At 36.9% G+C, this 20,225-nt stretch overlaps 1 protein-coding gene across 4 annotated transcripts in view; it reads right to left on the bottom strand.

Moving 5' to 3' along the window:
• Nucleotides 1-4,629: 4,629 nt before the first annotated feature.
• Nucleotides 4,630-20,225, bottom strand: part of TOR1AIP1 (torsin 1A interacting protein 1) — a 43,550-nt gene continuing 27,954 nt past the window's right edge. For 2 of the 4 annotated variants that reach the window (XM_019428156.2, XM_019428176.2), the window contains 3 exons: nt 10,421-10,465; nt 9,998-10,054; nt 4,630-7,009 (listed from right to left, as the gene is read on the bottom strand). In XM_019428156.2, the coding sequence (XP_019283701.2) occupies nt 6,222-7,009; nt 9,998-10,054; nt 10,421-10,465 (890 nt within the window). In that variant the 3' untranslated portion in view covers nt 4,630-6,221. The remainder of the gene's footprint in view (nt 7,010-9,997; nt 10,055-10,420; nt 10,466-20,225) is intronic. The other 2 variants (XM_019428184.2, XM_019428193.2) reach the window with 1 other exon arrangement.

The raw sequence follows: 20,225 nt of genomic DNA, 5'->3' as shown, positions 1-20,225 counted from the left end.
GCCCAGTATTTGGTGCAACACATCTTTCCTTGAAGGTGATCTAGGTGGCACATCTTTGTGTTCAACACCGGGTAGTCTGTGCAGCACTTGGGAAATAATCTCAACCAGTTATAATTGTTTGAATAAAAGTGAAGTCTTTAAAAATAAAAGTAGGATAGTGAGATGGAACAAGCCATGGAAAGATGGGAGAAAGAAGTCTATATATGTGACAAAAAGCTTTCTCGTTCTTTATAAAACCCCCAGATTTTTACAGACGGGGTTTCTGGTGACTAGAACTGCGATGGTTGGGGTTTGTAACGGAGGTGTAAGCTAGGAGAAAGTCCAAATACTCTGCATCATAAGGGTCACTTAAGAGGGCGGAAATAGAAGCCAGCCAGTTGATGTCACACAGAAAAGAATTGAGAATAAGAATTTAAGTGAACAAAAATAACTGACATTGTACCCTTTGATGTCCTCAGCACTTTCAAAGTGCTTCACATATAGCAACTGACTTCATCCTCACAATAACACGGTAAGATTTATTTACATTATTTCCCCCATTTTAGAGATGAGGGAACTGAGGCAGAGAGAAGTTAAGTGATTTACCAATGTCGTTGAGCAAGAAAGGTATGGAGCTGGGATTTGGACCCAGGAGGTCAGACTCCAGACTCCAGACAGTAGGACTTGTGCTCTTAGTCATACGTTCCCTTCTGTTTCTGTGCAATTACCAATGTTATTGATGCAAACGGACTCTTTCTCAGCAAGTCAAAGAAGTGCCATTTTGCATCTAGGCTGAGAGAGGACGAAAACAGAGGCTGTACGGTATGCAGGGACAGCTAAGACCTGGGTTACATATAGGTGTTTCAAAAAAGATGAACTGTGAATCTACACTGCAGGTCTTTAGTTACAACAGCACGATGCCAGTGTAGGCGAGTATGAGTCAACAGGACTGTGTGACGACGGTCTTCAGACTTTTGGTGCGGGTAGTACTTGGATTCCACAAGCTGAGCAAGGAGGAAAGAAAGAAAAGGGTTTAAAGGAGAGCCACGAATAAGAACCTACAAATTGGAAAAATACTCCAACCTGTATAGAGCCTGAATAGATTGGGGGGAAAGTACGGCATATGGCGTTTCTAGAGACTAGGCGCTTAGTGGTTGACAATAGATGTTTTAAAACCAGACTGCCCAAATTCAAATCTCTGCTTGTTACTTTTTACTTGGATATTCTTAAGTGTCACTGTACCTTTCTGTGCTTCCGTTTCCTATTAAATGGGAGTAACAGTACTACCTGACAGTGTAATTATGAGACTTGAATCTGTTAATACACATGAAGCACTTGAAACGGTGTTTGGAGCATGAATAAACACTTAGGCAAATAGCTGACAAAAAGTAAAAAGGGTGACAGACAACTTAACACGTATTCAAATATAAAGACCTTTATGTAGATCTGTTCCATCTATTTTGTGACACGATGAGAGAAGGCCACTTAAACTAGGAGAGATTGAAAGAAAATTGCCCATCCAGAATAAATACTGAGTGAATGTTCTCTATAAAGGAGTATATAGCATGGAGTAGATTCTCAAGTTTAGCCTAAGAATGGTACTGTCTACAATTGGGGGGCAGGGAGGGACTTAAAGAATCAAGTTTGAATCAGGTACATAGTCTCCTACCATTACACTTGCCCAAGAAACAGTCTGAAAACTAAAGAAGGTTCTCAGTGTTCTTTTGAGGGACTTATAACAAATTAGTAATAGCTATTATATATTAAGATAGTACCTGAAGTGTTAATAACTGTTATTTCTTCAGCATAAAAAATATCAACGCAATGGGAAGAAATCAGAACACATTTGTAGCAGAGCTACAAAAAGGACAAGATTGCCTAGACAAAAGACGCAGATTTTAAAATTTTGATAGTGTTTCCATCACCCTTTATTTCATTTTTTAAAGTGAAAATGAAATTAATTAACCAGTATAGCATCATGTCATATAAAGGTCTTTATAAATTGGAAGATGTATTCAGTTGTCCCTTAACCGTATCTGCCCACTTGTTGGCCTGACCTTGGGAAAATGCCGTTCCCCATCCCCACCCCATGGTCCCTGTTAAAGGAGTGACCTAGACAGCTATGCTTCATCATATATTCTTTTCAGGGATCATCCATACACTGGGTTGAGCCAAGCAAGTTCATTCTCTTTGTGCGTTTAAGTCACAAAGGGGAAGTTACTAAGGTGAAGTAAGCCAGAAGTAGAGGCAGGGGGGATGGTGGCTGAGCTCTCCATCGGAAGTCCTCTCATTCCCAGTCTCCTGTCTGAAGAGTCTGAAATGCATTCTTACAATACCCACCCCACCCCTCTTTCTCTCTTCTGCTTGTTAGCGTTTTTTTTGTTTTTGTTTTTTTGTTTTTTTTTTTGTTTTTTTACAATCAAATAATCCCTGACTTATTATGTGTCTCTCTCTACTTCAAACGGCTAAAAGTCAACAATGACATACAGAGATAAGAGTTGAGTCTACCACTGTGTATTTTGTATTTGGGGAGAGAAGATACATGAGCTAAATTGAATGAAGAGTTATTTTTAGTAGTACAGCACTTTGAAGAGTCCTCTGTGAGGTATTTTCCCTAATATGACATTCAATTAACCAAACCTTGTCATTTCTACCTAAATATTTTTTCTTATCCATTTTCTCTCCACACTCATAGCCATCACTTATTTGGATTATACTACCCTCTTAGGCATTATAAAAAGGTGTAAGGAAACTTGCTTTTTTATTATTTTTTATTTTTTTAATGTTTATTTTTTAGAGAGAGAAAAAGTGGGGGTAGGGACAGAGAAAGAGGGAGAAAAATCCCAAGCAGGCTCTGCGCTGTCAGTGCAGAGCCTGACATAGGGCTCAACCCCACGAACCATGAGATCTGAAATCAAGAGTTGGATGCTTAACCAACTGAGTCACCCAAGTGTCCCAGGAAACTTGCTTTTTATAGAAAACTCAAACTCCACATCTCAACATAAAGACCTCATGTCTTCCCAGTTTTGTCTTTTAACATTCACCTTCCCCTTGAAAACCCCTCCCTAATAATCCTTGCTTCCACCAGAAAAGAACCAGTTTCCCAGGGCATTGGTCCCCTTCCTTAAATTACTCACAGCACTACTGAATTGAGGCTGACGTAGTTATATCGCTTTAGAAAAAGGCTCAGAATAACAGGAAAAAAGCAAAGAATATACTAAGATGTCACTTACCTATTTTTAGCTAACTAGGTAGGGCGTGCAGTTTTTATTCAACCAATATGATCGAGCAGTCTCTGTCGTTATCACTGTGCATATATTTAGGATACTCTCCCGCTCTCAAGAGGTATATGGTAGTACAAGCGTGCTAACTGTGGTGTCAGGGGTAATACATGATGAATGAGAGCATAAAAAAGAAGCACCTAAATAGTATTGGGGGAAGGAAAGTAGTGAAGATTTCAGTGAAGTTCTGCCTAAAAAACTCAGCCCTGGAGAACAAATAATTAGCAAAGCATGTAATTGGGGGAAGGGAGAGGGCCTTGAAAGTCTAAGAAAGTGCAAAAGACAAGGGTACAATATGAAAATGTGAGGGGTTTCGCCCTATTTATGCTCAGGTGACAGACTCTATCTTCCCCACAATCCAGAAGAGGCTGCAAGCACACCAGGACTTCTCTGAATCTGCGCCAAAGAGAGAGAGGTATTCAAGGCAGGAGTTTCCTTTCAGTCAACAGCAACCTCAGCTTGTTTTCCGACTCGGAACCCACATCTTCATCCCAGGTGGCTAAGGCTAGTAGAATCCTCATACTGTAAGATGTTACTCTATGACTTTGATAAGGACAACATAGAATAGTCCATGATCTACTCAAGAGAAATGCTTCCTTACGTTGCCAACATACAGTCCACTTTCCAAAGACCCAAGATCAAAGGGAAACTGGATTTTTATATCTTTAGGCATTAACTAATGGCATGAACTATGCAAACTCATTTCTAAATGACAGTTCTCTTTATAGAATGAAAATCAAGTTTACTTCCAATCTTTGTCTTGAGAATTGGAGCTTTAGAAAACTTCCTTAAATACAAGACGGTCATTAAAAGAAGGGAAGCAAATTAAGTTTCTAGAAATCTGTAAGACCAGTACTGTACTGTGGTTTTTCCTGAGCCGAACTTGCCACCCAAAGTCACACTGTGCCTAATTTCTAGAAACCCTAATCCTATGTTCAAGCTGATGAGTTATTAAATTTTCCCTTCATATGTATAAGGGACAAAAATGTATATAGTCCATAGATAGATATACGGTATATGCATGGTATTAAAATTTCAAGGGGGTAGATGGTTAGGGAAAAAAAAAATCTGAAAACACTCTTTAGGGAGGGGAGAAGGACAAATTTGAGAAACACTGCTGTAGATTCTTTTGCCAAGTCAGGAAAACCTAAATTAATTCCAATATAGTGATAATTCAAAAATCCCTGGATGAAACAGAAGAGCATGGTGATTATATTTTTAACCAATGTACTTGTAAATGGCTACAATTCTCTGGCCTTTGTTTCTCCTAGCAGAAATTACTAAAATTGTTCAAGTGTAAAGAAAACTCTAGGATTAACTGGAAAAAAAAAAGGTTCATGAATCATCATTAAGTTTACGACACACAGAGTACAAACCAAGAAAGTAAATTTATTTAAATTACTAAAATAGCTTCTAAAGTCATTTACAGATCAGCTGCTACAATTATTTCTCCTGAAAGACATAAGTAACATTAATTTCTTTAAAATTATTTTGGTCAGCGAAACATTTAATAAAAACATTTGTCTCTCCATATAATATATGTGTATAAAATAAGCCTTTTCAAAAACTCTTGTTTTTAGAATCCTCTATAAATCAGATGACCTGACTTCTGACAGTCAGGAACAATTTTCAATAAAGGGTATAAATTTATGAATACGGGTTGTCCTAGTTGGAAGGAACCGGACCACACTCTACTACCAGGCATGGGAGGATCCTCAACAGGTGAATGATAAAGCCAATGACTGCCTCTAGTATTCTAAAAACAGTATTTTCATTTAAGGTTTGTAGAAATTAAAAAAAAAAAAAAAAAAGGTGTATCTAGAATCTTACGATTTTAAGAATAACAAAGCAGTCAACAGATGAGAAAGGTCAGTAATAGATGCCAGGTTACAACTGAAATACAACAGCGGTACAGGAATGCACAGTAGTACATCTCAACATTCTCCACATATGGTAAAGTTCGCTTTCTCTTTGGCTCGAAGCACTCTTAATAAAATTTATCACGTGCATAGTACATCTTTATATTTGTAGAACTGCACGCAGAAAATCAAATCCTTCTTCGATAGCCCAGGAAAGCCGGTTAACCAGTGATTTACCAATTCCTGTGATTATATTTCTTAATTCAAAACAAAGGCTTCAGGATATGTCCAAAATAAACTGCTCTGAACTGACCACACCCTTAAGAGTCAAATGAACAAATATGCTAAATCTTATTATATACATGCTTTAAAATCCTTGGGAGGACCAAAAATTTCTTAAAGGAAAAGGACACGTGAAAAACAAACCCCAGCAGAATTCACTGAGAATAGAGTTCATATGGCTATACCTGAATGACCTAAGTCTCAGTGGCTTATTTTAAATTTCATCTTGAAGATTTTCCCCCTTACCTTCCTCATTCCACAATTTCTCCTTTTCCTTGCCTCCTTCTCCTGCCCTCCAAAAACAAAGAAAACAATCCAAACACACTCAGATGACCTTTCATTACTCTTGCTCCTAAAAGTGGAAACTAAGGAACTCGCACCTAAATGATGGTAAAAGAGAATAATGGGAAAACCCACAGTTGCATTTATAGAGCTGCCTTACTAATAGCAAACTCTGTGAAATATCTAACTTATAAACTTGGGAGGATTCATAGAAAGGAGCCCAATCCCCCCCAACCTGGTCTGGTCATAACACGGCAGTAATGATTCAACCTCGAGTCTAAACAGACTAGGGGACTGCGTGTAAGTTGTAGTCCTCAGAGATCATTAACGCAGATCTTAATGGAAACAGGGAAATGATTCTCTCAAATAACAGATCATTAGGGTGAACAAATGAGTTAGATGTTCCATGTTTACCTAAGAATTTAACATCCTTTAAAAAGAAACCAGTTCTTTCATAAAGAGCTCTGAATTCTGTCTCTGGTTACAAAGGCTGAAAAATTCTCCAAATTTGAGACATGATTTTGTCTTCTGTCACCCTTTATAAGCAGATGCCACTTTTCAGGGCATTTTCAGGTTGGACAGGCAGGACCAAGTGAGAAATACGGCTCCAGAGCCCACTCAATTTATCCGGGTCCATATGTTTGTGGGAGTTGGGTGTGTCAGCGTTGGTGAACTTGACTCTGAGGAAATCTCTCACTTTTTCTTCAATCTCCTTTAGGCCTAGACTGGTTCCAAGCGTCTCCTCCTCCAACAAGACAGTCAGGACTAAGGCTACATCTTTGAAGGCTGCATTTTCATGGTCACAATACTTATAGAAGATCAAAGTGGAGCCTGCAGGCAGTGACTCAAAGCGATGTACCACCGCTGCGTTCTGGCCATTCGTGAACCCATTGCTCAGTTCCCAGTCTACCTCTTCTTTGACAGTATCACTGTCTTGAGTAGCTTTGTCCGCCCCATCAATCCGGATGGCACGGACACTGTGGAAAGAAGAGTAGGCATCAGCAATTTGTTCACTGAGACACTTCAGTGCTTCTTCAGCATCTCGAGCAGCAGTGAGCAGCAAGATAGCAGGCTGAGGCCGAGGCTGGGAGCTATTCAGATGTCTTTCTAGGAATGTAAGGCTCCTTTTCCACAGCTTCTCATCTTGACCTTGGTACTTATTCATAAGTTGTTTCATCTGGTTCTGGAACTCTTGAACAGGAGTGGTTTTTACCTCAGGAGTACGAACGAAGAGAAAACTCCCGATGGCGAAAGAAGCTACCAGAACGAGTAGGCACCACCACTTCATCTTGACAAAAGATGCACTTTTGGGTTGTCCAGCTGCTTCTGCTCAGGAAAAAAAAAGAAATGCCAGTGATCATTTTCTTAGATTCAAGGACAAACGACTTGTAAGACCAATATTAATTTCCATAGACATTAAAAGTGGAAGGAATTTAAAGAATGGAGCGGGTAATTTATTTTCTTAAAGAAAGGTTTATCACATGTATTCAAGAAAATCTCACACCCCTAGGTTTTAAGTTATGTGTGTAAGTATGCGTATGTCTCTTCAATGTCAAAATGATAAAAAGTCTTAGAGTAAAAAATAGAATTTAAATGTATGAAATGACATAAGTCAGAAATAAGATAATTTCTAACTATTATTACTACTATTAATATTTGAGAGATAAACAATACTAAAAGGTTAATAATACTAAAATACAAAATAGGTTTTTAAATTTAGGTGCTCAGAATTCACGTAGCTGATCATCCAAGGTGGAATGTTTCTGAAGCATACAAAGGGATTAAAAAAGGATGCACTGTAAGTGAATATCTTCCATATATTATAATAGGTAGCTGTCCCTTTAATTGCAGATGCCTATCTTTTGTGGAATGCAAGTTAACACCAGTAAAACTGAGTTTGCAACTCATGGAGTGCCTGGGTGGCTCAGTAGGTTAAGTGTCCCACTTCAGCTCAGGTCGTGATCTCACAGTTCTTGAGTTCAAGCTCCAAGTTGAGTTTTGTACTGACAGTTCAGAGCCTGGAGCTGCTTTGGATTCTGTGTCTCCCTCTTTTTCTGCCCCTCCTCTGTTCCTGCATGTGCTGTCTCTTTCTCTCTCTCTCTCTCAAAAATAAATAATAAACATTAAAAAAAATTGAGTCTGCAACTCATCCTTAATTATTATTGGCAATAATGATACCAATTACATTTACCTAGCACTTTCCAGTTTAATAAAGGACTTTCTCATATACCACTTCATTTAACAGGAAAACAACAATAATACTTTTTACCTTCTATTTATTTATACTACAGAGTTTTTAGAGAAATAGTTCTCAAAGTGTGACTGGTGGGTACCTTGAGATCATTCCAAGGAGGTCCTTGAGGTTAAAGCTATTCTCACAACATTAAGATGTTATCCGACATTTCCCACCATGTGGACATTTGCATTGATGGTGCAAAGAAAGCAATGGTGGGAAAAACAACTGATGCCTTAGCATGAATCAGGGTAGTGCTAATACAGTTTTTGTATTCACACCCATTCATTTAAGGTTATCAGTGAAACTGCTTCATAAAGCAAAATTTTTCATTTAATTAATACTCAACTCTTGAGCACAAATCTTAATATTTTTTTTTTAATTTTTTTTTTTTTAACGTTTTTATTTTATTTTTGGGACAGAGAGAGACAGAGCATGAACGGGGGAGGGGCAGAGAGAGAGGGAGACACAGAATCGGAAGCAGGCTCCAGGCTCTGAGCCGTCAGCCCAGAGCCCGACACGGGGCTCGAACTCACGGACTCACAGACCGTGAGATCGTGACCTGAGCTGAAGTCGGACGCCCAACCGACTAAGCCACCCAGGCGCCCCCAAATCTTAATATTTTATGTGAAGAACTGGGAAATATACCTAAAGTACTTCTGCTACCTAGCACAGCACAGTAGTTGTCTCGAGGAAAAGAACTCTGTGCAGCTGAGTTGAACTGAACTAGTACTTTTAAGAACAAGTGACAAAGAATGGTTAGTCAGACTTGAGTATTTGGCAGACATTTTCTTGAAGATGAACAAAGTAAGTCTGTTGTTTCTAGAAAAACAGCTGACAATATTTGTTGCCAATTACAGAATTCATGGTTTAAAGTGAAAATTAGGATTGTAGAAATACTGTATCTGCCACTATAAGCTTGACAGCTCCTGAATACTTAAGAACTTTTGTCTTGAGATCGGTGGTGATATCAACAAATGTTATCTTTTTATACTGTCTTAAAAATGTGTCAACATTTGGAAGATCTGCATAACTTAGTGAACCAGTATTTTCCGAATGATCAGTACATGATATTCCATTCAAAGTATAAGAAAGACCAATGGATTTTAAGGTAACAACATAAAAAGTTCATTAATATGGTCTCAGGTTTCACATTTCAAGTACCTTGTTGAGTTTATCAGAATATCCACAATTACCTGAAGACTATTAAAAATCTATATTATCAGTATAAAGCTGGAATGTGGCGTATACTGCAACCAAAACAACATATTGTAACATACTGAATGAAGAAGGAGATATGAGAATCCAGCTCTATTTTATTAAGCCAGGCATTAAAGAGATTAGAAAATACAAGCAACTGGTCACTATTCTTACTAAATTATTTCAAAATAAATAGGCACTTTAAAAATTTTTCAATTTTAATTTCTAGGTAAATACAGACAGGTATAACACACACACACACACATATACATATACACATATATACACATGTATGTATACATATATACATATATACACATGTATGTATACATATATACATATATATACGTGTGTGTGTGTGTGTGTGTGTATATATATATATATATATATATGTATATATTCTATTAATTTTGCTAGTAGAAAGCGATATGAGACCAAACCCTGAGAGTTACTGTGAAGATTTTTCTTAGTACTTATTCAGGACAATAAGGAGGCTTAGAGAATTAAAGAAACTTGCCCCAAGGCTACACAGAAGGCTAAAGTGGTCGAGTCTGTAGACTCTAAAACCCATGGTAATCCTATTATGTCATGCTATGTGCCATCTTTCTTTTGATTCAGCAAGGTTCACTTGGTTATTATTAGTAGTGCTGCTTATTAACTTTTGCTCTTAGTCTTATGGATAGTCTTATGGATAATTGTTCTTAGTCTTATGGATGTTATTTCATATAGTTTGTCCTTAAAGAATTTCACTGCTAGTAAAATATATACTTTTTCCTCTTAAGTGTTTAAAATACAATTCTTCAAATTGCTGTCAAACAAAAATTAATTATGAATGACCGATTTCAGAAACTTGCTTATAAAAACTGAACAGAAAAACTTACTTTGGCTGGAAGTTGATGGAAACTGGTTTCCAAGTTCTGATTTCTGAATGCTGTCATCTAATGATAGAAGTAATAAAGACTTATCAATTTATGGTTCATAATATAAGTATTTCCAACAGAGAAAGAAAATACAAATTCTACCATGAGAATATGAGGCAGAAATCAGCCAGAAATAGAAGAAAAAGTGGAAGATCTAAGCACCCATTAGAATGACAGCTCCTTGAGACTCAAAAGTTATTTCTTTCATAATTATTCACAGCATGCCATGGTCTAGTATAAAGCATACTTTTAATACATTTGTTTTGTGAGAAAGCCTTAAAGTATTTGATCCAAATTATTTAATGGAAGTGGTGAAACTTATAGCACAAAGTTAATAGAACAAAGAAAATAAGTACAACTAAAAGAAAATAAAACGTATTATACCATCTGAAAAACTGCCATATATTGAACTCCTGTCTGGTGATGATGCTGTAAGAAGGGGAAAAAAGGACAAAATATGGATTATGGATTACTGAGCTACTGGATAAGGGGTTTTAAGGTAAAACTCAATCTTAATCCTACTTTCTACCTCAAAATGATTCAAATATTTACTCTGGTGCTTCTGATCATTTCAAATATCAGTAATATTTTTTAAATTATAGTACAAACTTTTCACCGTTTCTATTAATAGACAATTCTGTTTTATTTAGGTTTGTGGTCAGATTTCAAAAATAATTTTCTCATGACTCCATCAAATCTCTACTTCTATCATTATTTTAGCAAACAAAATTATCCTAAATTTTTCCTTTTTCCCTCAGTGCTTCTTGGCATGACCACAGATTTTAACATAAGAGAGAGAAGAAATGGAAGGGCAACTCTCAGAAGGGAGAGAGTTACTAATTCATATGACCTACATTTGCTAACACTGCCATCTATCACTTGCCTGGGATTTTATAACTTACGTATATATAAATGACCTTCCTGGTATTTACCAAGAGCTTTCATTTGAGAAACACAGGACTAACCTAGAGGTATAAAATTAGCACTGCTAAGGTATAGAAATAGCCTTATTTTTGCTTATATGACAAAAAATCTCAAATGAAACAAAATGACGTCAACCTTAAGGCATATTGTTTCACAATTACTAGTGTAGCCTAGAAAATAACATCATTTAGAAACTTGTAGTTTAGGTCACCAAAGTTAACAACTGAATTACTAAAACAAACAAGTAAATTCCATCAAGTGATATTTATCTTGAATACCTTACTCTATGGTTACAAAGATCCAATGAGAAGTATATAATATTATAATATAGTAATACATAACTATAATAATATAAAACTATATATAACACTGAATCACTAAATTCTATTCCTGAAATAATTAAATTATAATACATATTATTATATAAAAGAATCAAATGAGACATTTTATATAACACATATAACATATAGCTACAATATATATTATACTGATTATAATATATAACATTATACAGTTATTATATAACATGTAATATTTACATAACTCAGAGAACATCTTAAATTAAAAAAAATTTTTTTTTAAGTTTATTTATTTTTAGAGAGAGAGAGGGGGAGACAGAGTGTAAGTGGGGAGGTGCAGAGAGACAGGGAGACACAGAACTCAAAGCAGGCTCCAGGCTCTGAGCTGTCAGTACAGAGCCTGACACGGGGCTCAAACTCACGGACTCATGGACTGTGAAATCAAGACCTGAGCTGAAGTCGGCCGCCCAACCAACTGAGCCATGCAGGTGCCCCAAACTTAAAATTTTTTTTAAATTAATAATCCCTTTATAATAATATCAAAAAGAACTAAATATAAGGAATTAACTTATTAGCAAAGAAGGTAAAAGACTTGTACACTGGAAACTACGAAATACTAATAAAAGAAATTAAAGCTGACACAAATAGATGGAAAGGTACCCCATGTTCATGGATTGGAGAATTAATATTCTAATAATGTCTAGGGGAGCCTGGGTGGCTCAGTCGGTTAAGCGACCAACTTCAGCTCAGGTCATGATCTCACAGTTTGTGAGTTCAAGCCCCACGTTCGACTCTGTCCTGACAGTTTGGAGCCTGGAGCCTGCTTTGGATTCTGTGTTTCCCTCTCTCTCTGCCCTCCCCCCCCGCAACACACACTATCTCACTCAAGAATAAACATTAAAGCAATCTATAGATTCAGTATAATCCTTATCAAAATTCCAACGGCATTTTTTACAGAAATACAAAACAATCCTAAAATTCACAAGGAAACACAAGAGACTCCAAATAGAGAAATTCTGAGTAAGAAGAACAAAGCGGGGTGCATCACATTTCTTGACTTCAAAGTACATTACAAAGCTAGAGTAATCAAAACAGTATGGTACTGGCATAAAAACAGACATACAGACCACCAGAAGAGAATAGAGAATCCAGAAATAAATCCATGCAGATATGGTCAACTGATCTTTCACAATGATACCAAGAATACACAATGGGGAAAGGACAGTCTCTTGAATAAACGGTGTTGGGAAAACTGGATATCCACAAGCAAAAGAATGAAACTGGGACTCTTATACCATACACACACAAAAAAAATCAATGCAAAATGGATTAAATACTTAAACATAAGAACCCAAACCATAAAACTCCCAGGAAAAAATGCAGGGAAAAAGCATCCTGACACTGGCTTTGGCAATGATTTCCTGTATATGACACCAACAACACAGGCAACAGAAGCAAAAACAGACCATGTGATTACAGCACACTTGAAACATGTGATGAGTTATGTGATCAAAATCACTTTAAGTTTTACTTTGCACCTGTTAGGATGAGTATTATACAAAAGTCAAGAGTAAGGTATATGGACAGAGGATGTAGAGAAATGGGAACCCTTGTGCACTGTAGGTGGGAATATAAATTGCTGCAGCCAGTATGGAAAAAGAGCATGAAGGCTCCTCAGAAACTGAAGAATGAAACTACCAATACGATCCAGCAATCACCCTATTGGATATATATCCAAAGGAACTGAAATTAGGATCTTGAAGGGATATCTGTACGCCTATGTTCACTGCAGTAATATTCATGATAGCCAAGACGTGGAAGTAACCTAAAAGTCCACTGATGGATGAGTGAATAAAGAAAATGTGGTATATCCAGTTAACCCTTGAACAACATAGGTTTAAACTGTGCAGGTCCACTTATATGTGGACTTTTAACACACTGAACAATTTTTTGAAGATTTATAACAATTTGAAAAAACTCACAGTCGAAATGCATAGCCTAGAAATATTTTTAAAAATTAAGAAAAAGTTAAGTATTTCATGAATACATAAAATATATGTAGATACTACTTTATCATTGACTACCATAAAATACACACAAATTACAGTAGAGTTAAAATTTATCAAAATTTATGCAACCAGACTGTACATGGTGCCATTTGAAGCTGAGGGAAATATAAACAAACATAAATATGCAGTATTAAAATTTTTTTAATGTTTATTTTTGGGAGACACTACATGAGCAGCTGAGGGTCAGAGACAGAGGGAGACACAGAATCAGAAGCAGGCTCGAGGCTCTGAGCTGTCAGCATAGAACCTGAAGTGGGGCTCGAACTCACAGACTGCAAGATCATGACCTGAGCCGAAGTTGGGACACTTAACTCACTGAGCCACCCAGGTGCCCCTAAATATACAGTATTAAATCATAATTGCATAAAATTAACATATGTATATACTTTAATAATGCCATAATTGTTATAGAAGAAACCATCAAACCCAGAACAATAAATTCCTGCTGGAGAAAACTGTGTCCAGATGTGTGTTATCTTATAGGATTTACAACACAGCTGATCAAGGAAATCATGAGAGAGATCATGAATATGGCAGAAAGGTGGGGGGTGAAGGGTATCAAGATACGGATTTTAGATTTCACGATATACTAAAAAGCTAGAATAAGCAAAATAGTATGGTACTCACACAAAAGCAGACACATAGATCAATGGAACAGAATAAAGAGCCCAGAAATAAATTCATGATTATATGGCCAATTAATCTTCGACAAAGGAGGTGAGAATATAAAATAGGAAAAAAGACCATCTCTTCAATAAATAGTGTTGGGAAAACTGGACAGCAAAAGACTGAAACCGCATCACCTTCTTACACCATACACAAAAATAAACTCAAAATGAATTAAGGACCTAATTCATTAAATGTGAGACCTGACACCATAAATGTGAGACCTGACACCATAAAAATCCTAGAAAAGAGCACATGTCTCTGACATTGTCCAGGCAACATTGTTTCTAGATATATTTCCTGAGGCAAGGGAAACAACAGCAAAAATAAACTGTTGGAACTACACCAAAATAAAAGGCTTCTGCACAGCAAAGGAAACCATCAATAAAACTAAAGGACAACTTACTGATCAGGAGAAAATATTTGCAAATGACATATCTGATAAAGAGTTAGTAACCAAAATATAGAAAGAACTTATACAACACACACAAAAATAATTCAATTAAAAATGGGCAGAAGACATGAACAAGGAAGACATTTCTACAAAGATGACATACAGATGGCCAACAGACACAGGAAAACATGCTCAACATCACTCATCATTAGGAAAATGCAAATCAAAACCACCAGGAAATATCACTTTACACTGTCAGAATGGCTAAAATCAAAAACACAAGAGGGATGCCCAGGTGGTTCAGTTGGTTAAGCGTCTAACTCTTGGCTTCAACTCAGGTCATGATCTTGTGGTTCGTGGGACAGAGCCCTGTGCAGGCTTTGTGCCACCAGAGGGGAGCCTATTGGGATTCTCTCTCCCCCAGCACCCCCCTCCACCCCACTCTGTGCCCCTCCCCCACATGCAAGTACCTTCTCTCTCAAAATAAATAAACTTAAAGAAAAAAAACAAGAAACAAATGTTGGCATGGACGTGAAGAAAAAAGAACCCTTGTTGTACTGTGGTGGGAAAGCAAACTGGTACAGTCACTGTGGAAAACAGTAGGGAGGTTCCTCCAAAAATTAAAAATAGAACTACCATATGATCCAGTAATTCCGCTACTGGTTATTTATCCAAAGAATATGAAAACACTAATTTGAAAAGATATATGCACCCTATATTTATTGCAGCATTATTTACAATAGCCAAATTATGGAAGCAGCTTAAGTATACATCAATAGATGAATGGATAAAGAAGATGTGGTATAAAAAAAAAAGTGGTATATATGTGTGTGTGTAAAAGAATAAAATCGTGCCATTTTCAACAACATGGATGGATCTAGAGAATGTAATGCTAAGTCAAATAAATAAGTCAGAGAAAGACAAGTACCACATGACTTCACTCATATGTGGAATTTAACAAAGAAAGCAAAGAAAAAAAGAGCCAAACAAAAAGATTTTTTTTGTTTGTTTTTGTTCTTTCTGTTATTTTTTTAAAGAATTTTTTTAAGTTTATTTATTTTGAGAGAGAGTAAGTGTAAGCAGGGGAGGGGCAGTGAGAAAGGGAGAAAGAGAATCAGAAGTAGGCTGAGTGCACTGTCAGTGCGGACGGAGCCCTATGTGGGGCTCGATCTCATGAACTGTGAGATCACGACCTGAGCTGAAATCAAGAGTCCACAGCTTAACCAACTGAGCCACTCAGGTGCCCCACCCCCCCAAAGAGACCTTAACTGTTGAGAACTCATGGTTACCAGAGGGGAGGTGGGGGGGGGGTGGCGAATGACATAGGTGAAGGGGATTAAGGAGTGCACCTGTTGTGATGAGCTCTGAATAACTGTGGAGTCATTCTATACTGTACTCCTGAAACTAATATAACTAGACTGCGTGTTAATTATACTGGAATTTAAAAAAAGACACGGGTCTTGGAGAAGTTCAAAAGCTAACAAACACGCCAGAGGAATTAACAGAAGATGACTTGACGGAGAAGGTGTGCTTCTCCTTGACGGAGATGTGGCATCATCTGATGCCAGCCGATGAGGAAGAAGATGTAGAAGCAGCAGCGGCAGAAAACAAACTGACATTAGATAATGTGGCCAGTTATTCAAGACTGCTTTTGACTTAACGACAAGGACCCTTTTATGATAGAGGTACTGAAACTAAAGGAAATGGTGGAAGAAAAACTGGAACCATATAGACACACTTTTAGAGAAATGAGAAGGCAAAAAAAAAAAAAAAGTGAGACAGAATTTAAGTATTTTGGAGCATGCCTGCCTCCCGTTTCATGTTCTCCACCTTTTTGGCCTCTGCCACGCTTAAGACAGCAAGACCAACCCTTCTTCCTCCTCCTCAGCCTACTCAACACAAAATGACAAGGTTGAAGACCTTTATGATGATGCACTTCCACTTAATGACTAGTAAATAACCATCACGCAGCACAATGAACTGATCTGTTGCGTGTGTATGAGTGTCTTGGTGTGAAAATCTAATAAACTGTATGGCAAGAATTGTACGAAGTGTTTTTGTGTCATCATCTTCTCCTAAGTGTTCACTGTGTAGCACACTGTGTCCAAGGCTTGTACGGAAGAGGATAGCCTATCCTTACCCAGGCATAAGAGGAGTGATAATCAATACAAAATTAATAAGGTTAGTTTTCTTACTGTTTATTAACTTTGCTCAAGGAATTATGATACCATATACCTCTCTCTCTAAGTAATTGGAGAAACTGCCTGTCAGCCTATCATCACAGGTGAATGTTTTGTTTTGTTCTTTAAAGTAACATTATGTTTCCAAATACCGTATTATGAATCTGACTGTAACAGTGTCTGCCATAAAAATTTTACAATGATTCATTTATTAGTGTATCAGTTAGGCTACTATGAGGCAATCGTATCGATTACACGAGGCCACCATAAAACAATCATACTGCTGCTTCTTCATTATCAACTCGTGACTCGTTACACTTGCAAATAAATACAAATTGCTTTTTTACACTGTATTTTCATTTTTAATGCCTAGTGTTAATAATATGTATAAAATCTACAGTGTTTTGCATCATATAAGACAATATAGCTGTAAGTTCTGAAAATTCATTTTGTGAGGAATCTAAAATAGTCAAGTTCACAGAAGCAGAGAGGTGGAATGGTGGTTGTAGGAGGGAGGGGAAAGGGAAAATGAGGAGATTTTAGTTAAAGGTACACAGTTTCAGGTATACAAGATGCCTAAGTGCTAGCAATCTACTGCAAAGCATAGTACCTATAGTTAACAATACTGTACCATATGTTTAAAAATTTGCTAAGAGGGTAGATCTTATGTTAAGTGCTCTTATCATACACACACATAGTAATAAATAAAGAGAGTGGGAGGAAACTTTTGGAGGTGACAGATACACTAACAGTATAGACTGTGGTTATAGTTTTGTGGATGTATACTCATCCCCAAGCATATCAAGCCTGTAATACATTAAACGTATGCCAATTATACCTCAATAAAATGTTTTAAAAAGTTACTATATGAGGACACCAAGTAGAGGAACCAATAGTGAAAGAGCATGTGAAACATAATACAATTGTCTTAGAAAAAAAATCCATCAAGAAAATGTTTATCTTGAATATCTTAATCCATGGTTGCAAAGATCAAATGAGATAATGTAAGAAAATTCCGTTAAGTGCTCTTCTATGATGATTTTAATGATAAAGAATAGCTAAATAACAGTTACTATCTAACACATGTAATATATATAAAATTCATAGAACACAAACTTATAAGCAGAGTATATACTGTTCAGGCAGACAGCATTCTCTAAGAGGTAATCTCTATCCCTCTTCTTATTAAAAATATCATCAGAAATAGTGACAAAAATTCCTAAAAAAACCCCAAAAAATAAAAAACACACCACACACATACACACCACACACACACACACACACACACACACACACACACCTTTTTAAAAGATAAAGCTCAAGGTTTTCCAGTCAGAAGAGTATGGTAACAATCACTCTATAAAAGTCAAGTGCAGAGGACATGAATCTTTCATAGTTGTTATTACTGATTATTACACAATATATTGTTAACAATAAATAAGTAATCATTTAGTAATTATTTACTAATTAGTAATTATTCATTTGGTATTCAGACTTAAAAAGTTGTGTTCACATATATAACAAGATAATTAGAATAACCAGTCATAGGCACTATTGTCCCCACGTTAAAGGTAAGAAAAGGTAAGAAAACCTTAACAAAGGTTAAGTGGCTTTACCAAGGTCACTCAATTAGTAAGTAGAAGAGCTGGGACTGCAGCTCTAACTCCAAACTCTTTGTATCTCTGAATTACTTTTATTTTATTTATTTATTTTATTTTCATTTTTTAATGTTTATTTATTTTTGAGAGAGAGAGAGACAGAGCATGCGCAGGGAGGGGCACAGAGAGGGGGAGACACAGAATCTGAAGCAGGTTCCGGGCTCTGAGCTGTCAGCACAGAGCCCAATGTGGGGCTCAAATTCACAAGCTGTGAGATCATGATCTGAGCTGAAGTTGGCTGCTTAACTAACTGAGCTACCCAGGCATTCCTCTGTGCAGAGACAGGTTCCAAAACATGTATATCAATGAGGCACAGACTCATAGAGGCCTGACCTCTCCCTAGATACTCTTCCCTATTCTCACTGTTTTATTACCTGGGAAATAGGAAAAATAAAGACAGTGATTCTATCTTCTCCAAAAGATTAGAAAACAGGCAGAAACCCAAACTGGGACCTGTCTACCTAAGGAACTGTGCTATCATGGGTTGACAATAAGGATGTGAAAGTCCCAGGTTCTTGAACACCTAAGTCTAAAAATTAATTTTTTTCTCACTAAAGAAGATGGAAATATAAACTTAATGAAATAATGAAATTATTAGAATGCTAAGCAAAAACCATTTTAAATGATCTTGGATTAAAGAGGAATCTGTCAGTCCATATGAAAATCACTGCAGGCCTCTACTTTCACTAAAAATATTTTCATGTTCACTGTTCTTAAAGTTCTTATGTAGCTAAAGGTCTAAAAAATTCTGTTATCTGCACCTCAGTGTGCAAACTTCTGGCATATAATTTCTATATAATTCTCAAAGCTCTGTATATGTAGTAGATGGCTATCAATCAGTATGCAGATATTTAAGCCATAATAAATACACTAAGACAAAGCAGGGACGCAAACAGACTAAGCCTTACCTATTAATTTAGCAACTAAAAAAAAATCTATTTCTGCATTCTAATCAGATCTTCAGTATAATTATTTTCCCTTCTCCATTGCATTTGCACAATGTCTTATCAGAGGAAATAAAAATTATATATTTTTGGTAACAAAGTGTACTACAGTAACCTGGAAGAAATATATCTGTTATCAATTACCCGGAATGTATAGTTAAGAACTAAGAAATAAAATAAGAACTGAGTTTTTCATAGAAAATATACTTAAACTCATCCATTTTTACTTCCAAGAGTTTATTTCTTAGATCTTCAAAGTAAGTTTTAATTCTGATACTGGTTACAAACAAAATCCTAGTAAGCTAAAAAATATTTGCTTTCCTAACTATAACAGGTCAGGAAGAGCAAATTGTAAGAAGAAATAGTTTTCTAACACCAGGTACATACAACAATAAGGAATGACAGCCAACAATAAGGCAAGGACAGAAAGTTTTTTCAGTTTTAGACTGAAGAACTCACATGTGGGGTAAAACTTCAACTGTTGGGAACAATGAATTATGACCACCACTACTTTACTGATGGTAAAACAAAGCCACAGAGGTTTGTTTACACAAGCTAACTTTGTCAATTACAGTTAGTCATTTTTTGAGCAAGAGATGGAGCTTTTTTTTTTTTAAATGTTTATTTATTTTTGAGAGAGAGAAAGTCTGAGAGTGAGCAGGGGAGGGGCAGAGAGAGAGGGAAACAGAGAATCCAAAGCAGGCTCCAGGCTCCGAGCTGTCAGCACAGAGCCCAATGTGGGACTTGAACTCACGGATCGTGAGATCATGACCTAAGCTGAAGTCAGATGCTTAACTGACTGAGCCACCCAGGAGCCCCTTATATTATCTAAATAAAAGAAAAGGATGGGGCGCCTGGCTGGCTCAGTTGGTTGAGCGTCCGACTTTGGCTCGGGTCATGATCTCCCGGTTTGTGAGTTCGAGCCCCGTGTCAGGCTCTGTGCTGACGGCTCAGAGCCTGGAGCCTGCTTCCGATTCCGTGTCTCCCTCTCTTTCTGCCCCTCCCCCGCTCATGATCTCTCTCTCTCTCTCTCTCTCTCTCTCTCTCTCTGTCAA

The sequence above is a fragment of the Panthera pardus genome, unplaced genomic scaffold (assembly GCF_024362965.1).
Source record: "Panthera pardus isolate Hobbes unplaced genomic scaffold, ASM2436296v1 HiC_scaffold_21, whole genome shotgun sequence".
In the NCBI taxonomy this organism is placed as follows: domain Eukaryota; kingdom Metazoa; phylum Chordata; class Mammalia; order Carnivora; family Felidae; genus Panthera; species Panthera pardus.
This window is presented reverse-complemented; position numbering and strand designations above follow the sequence as displayed.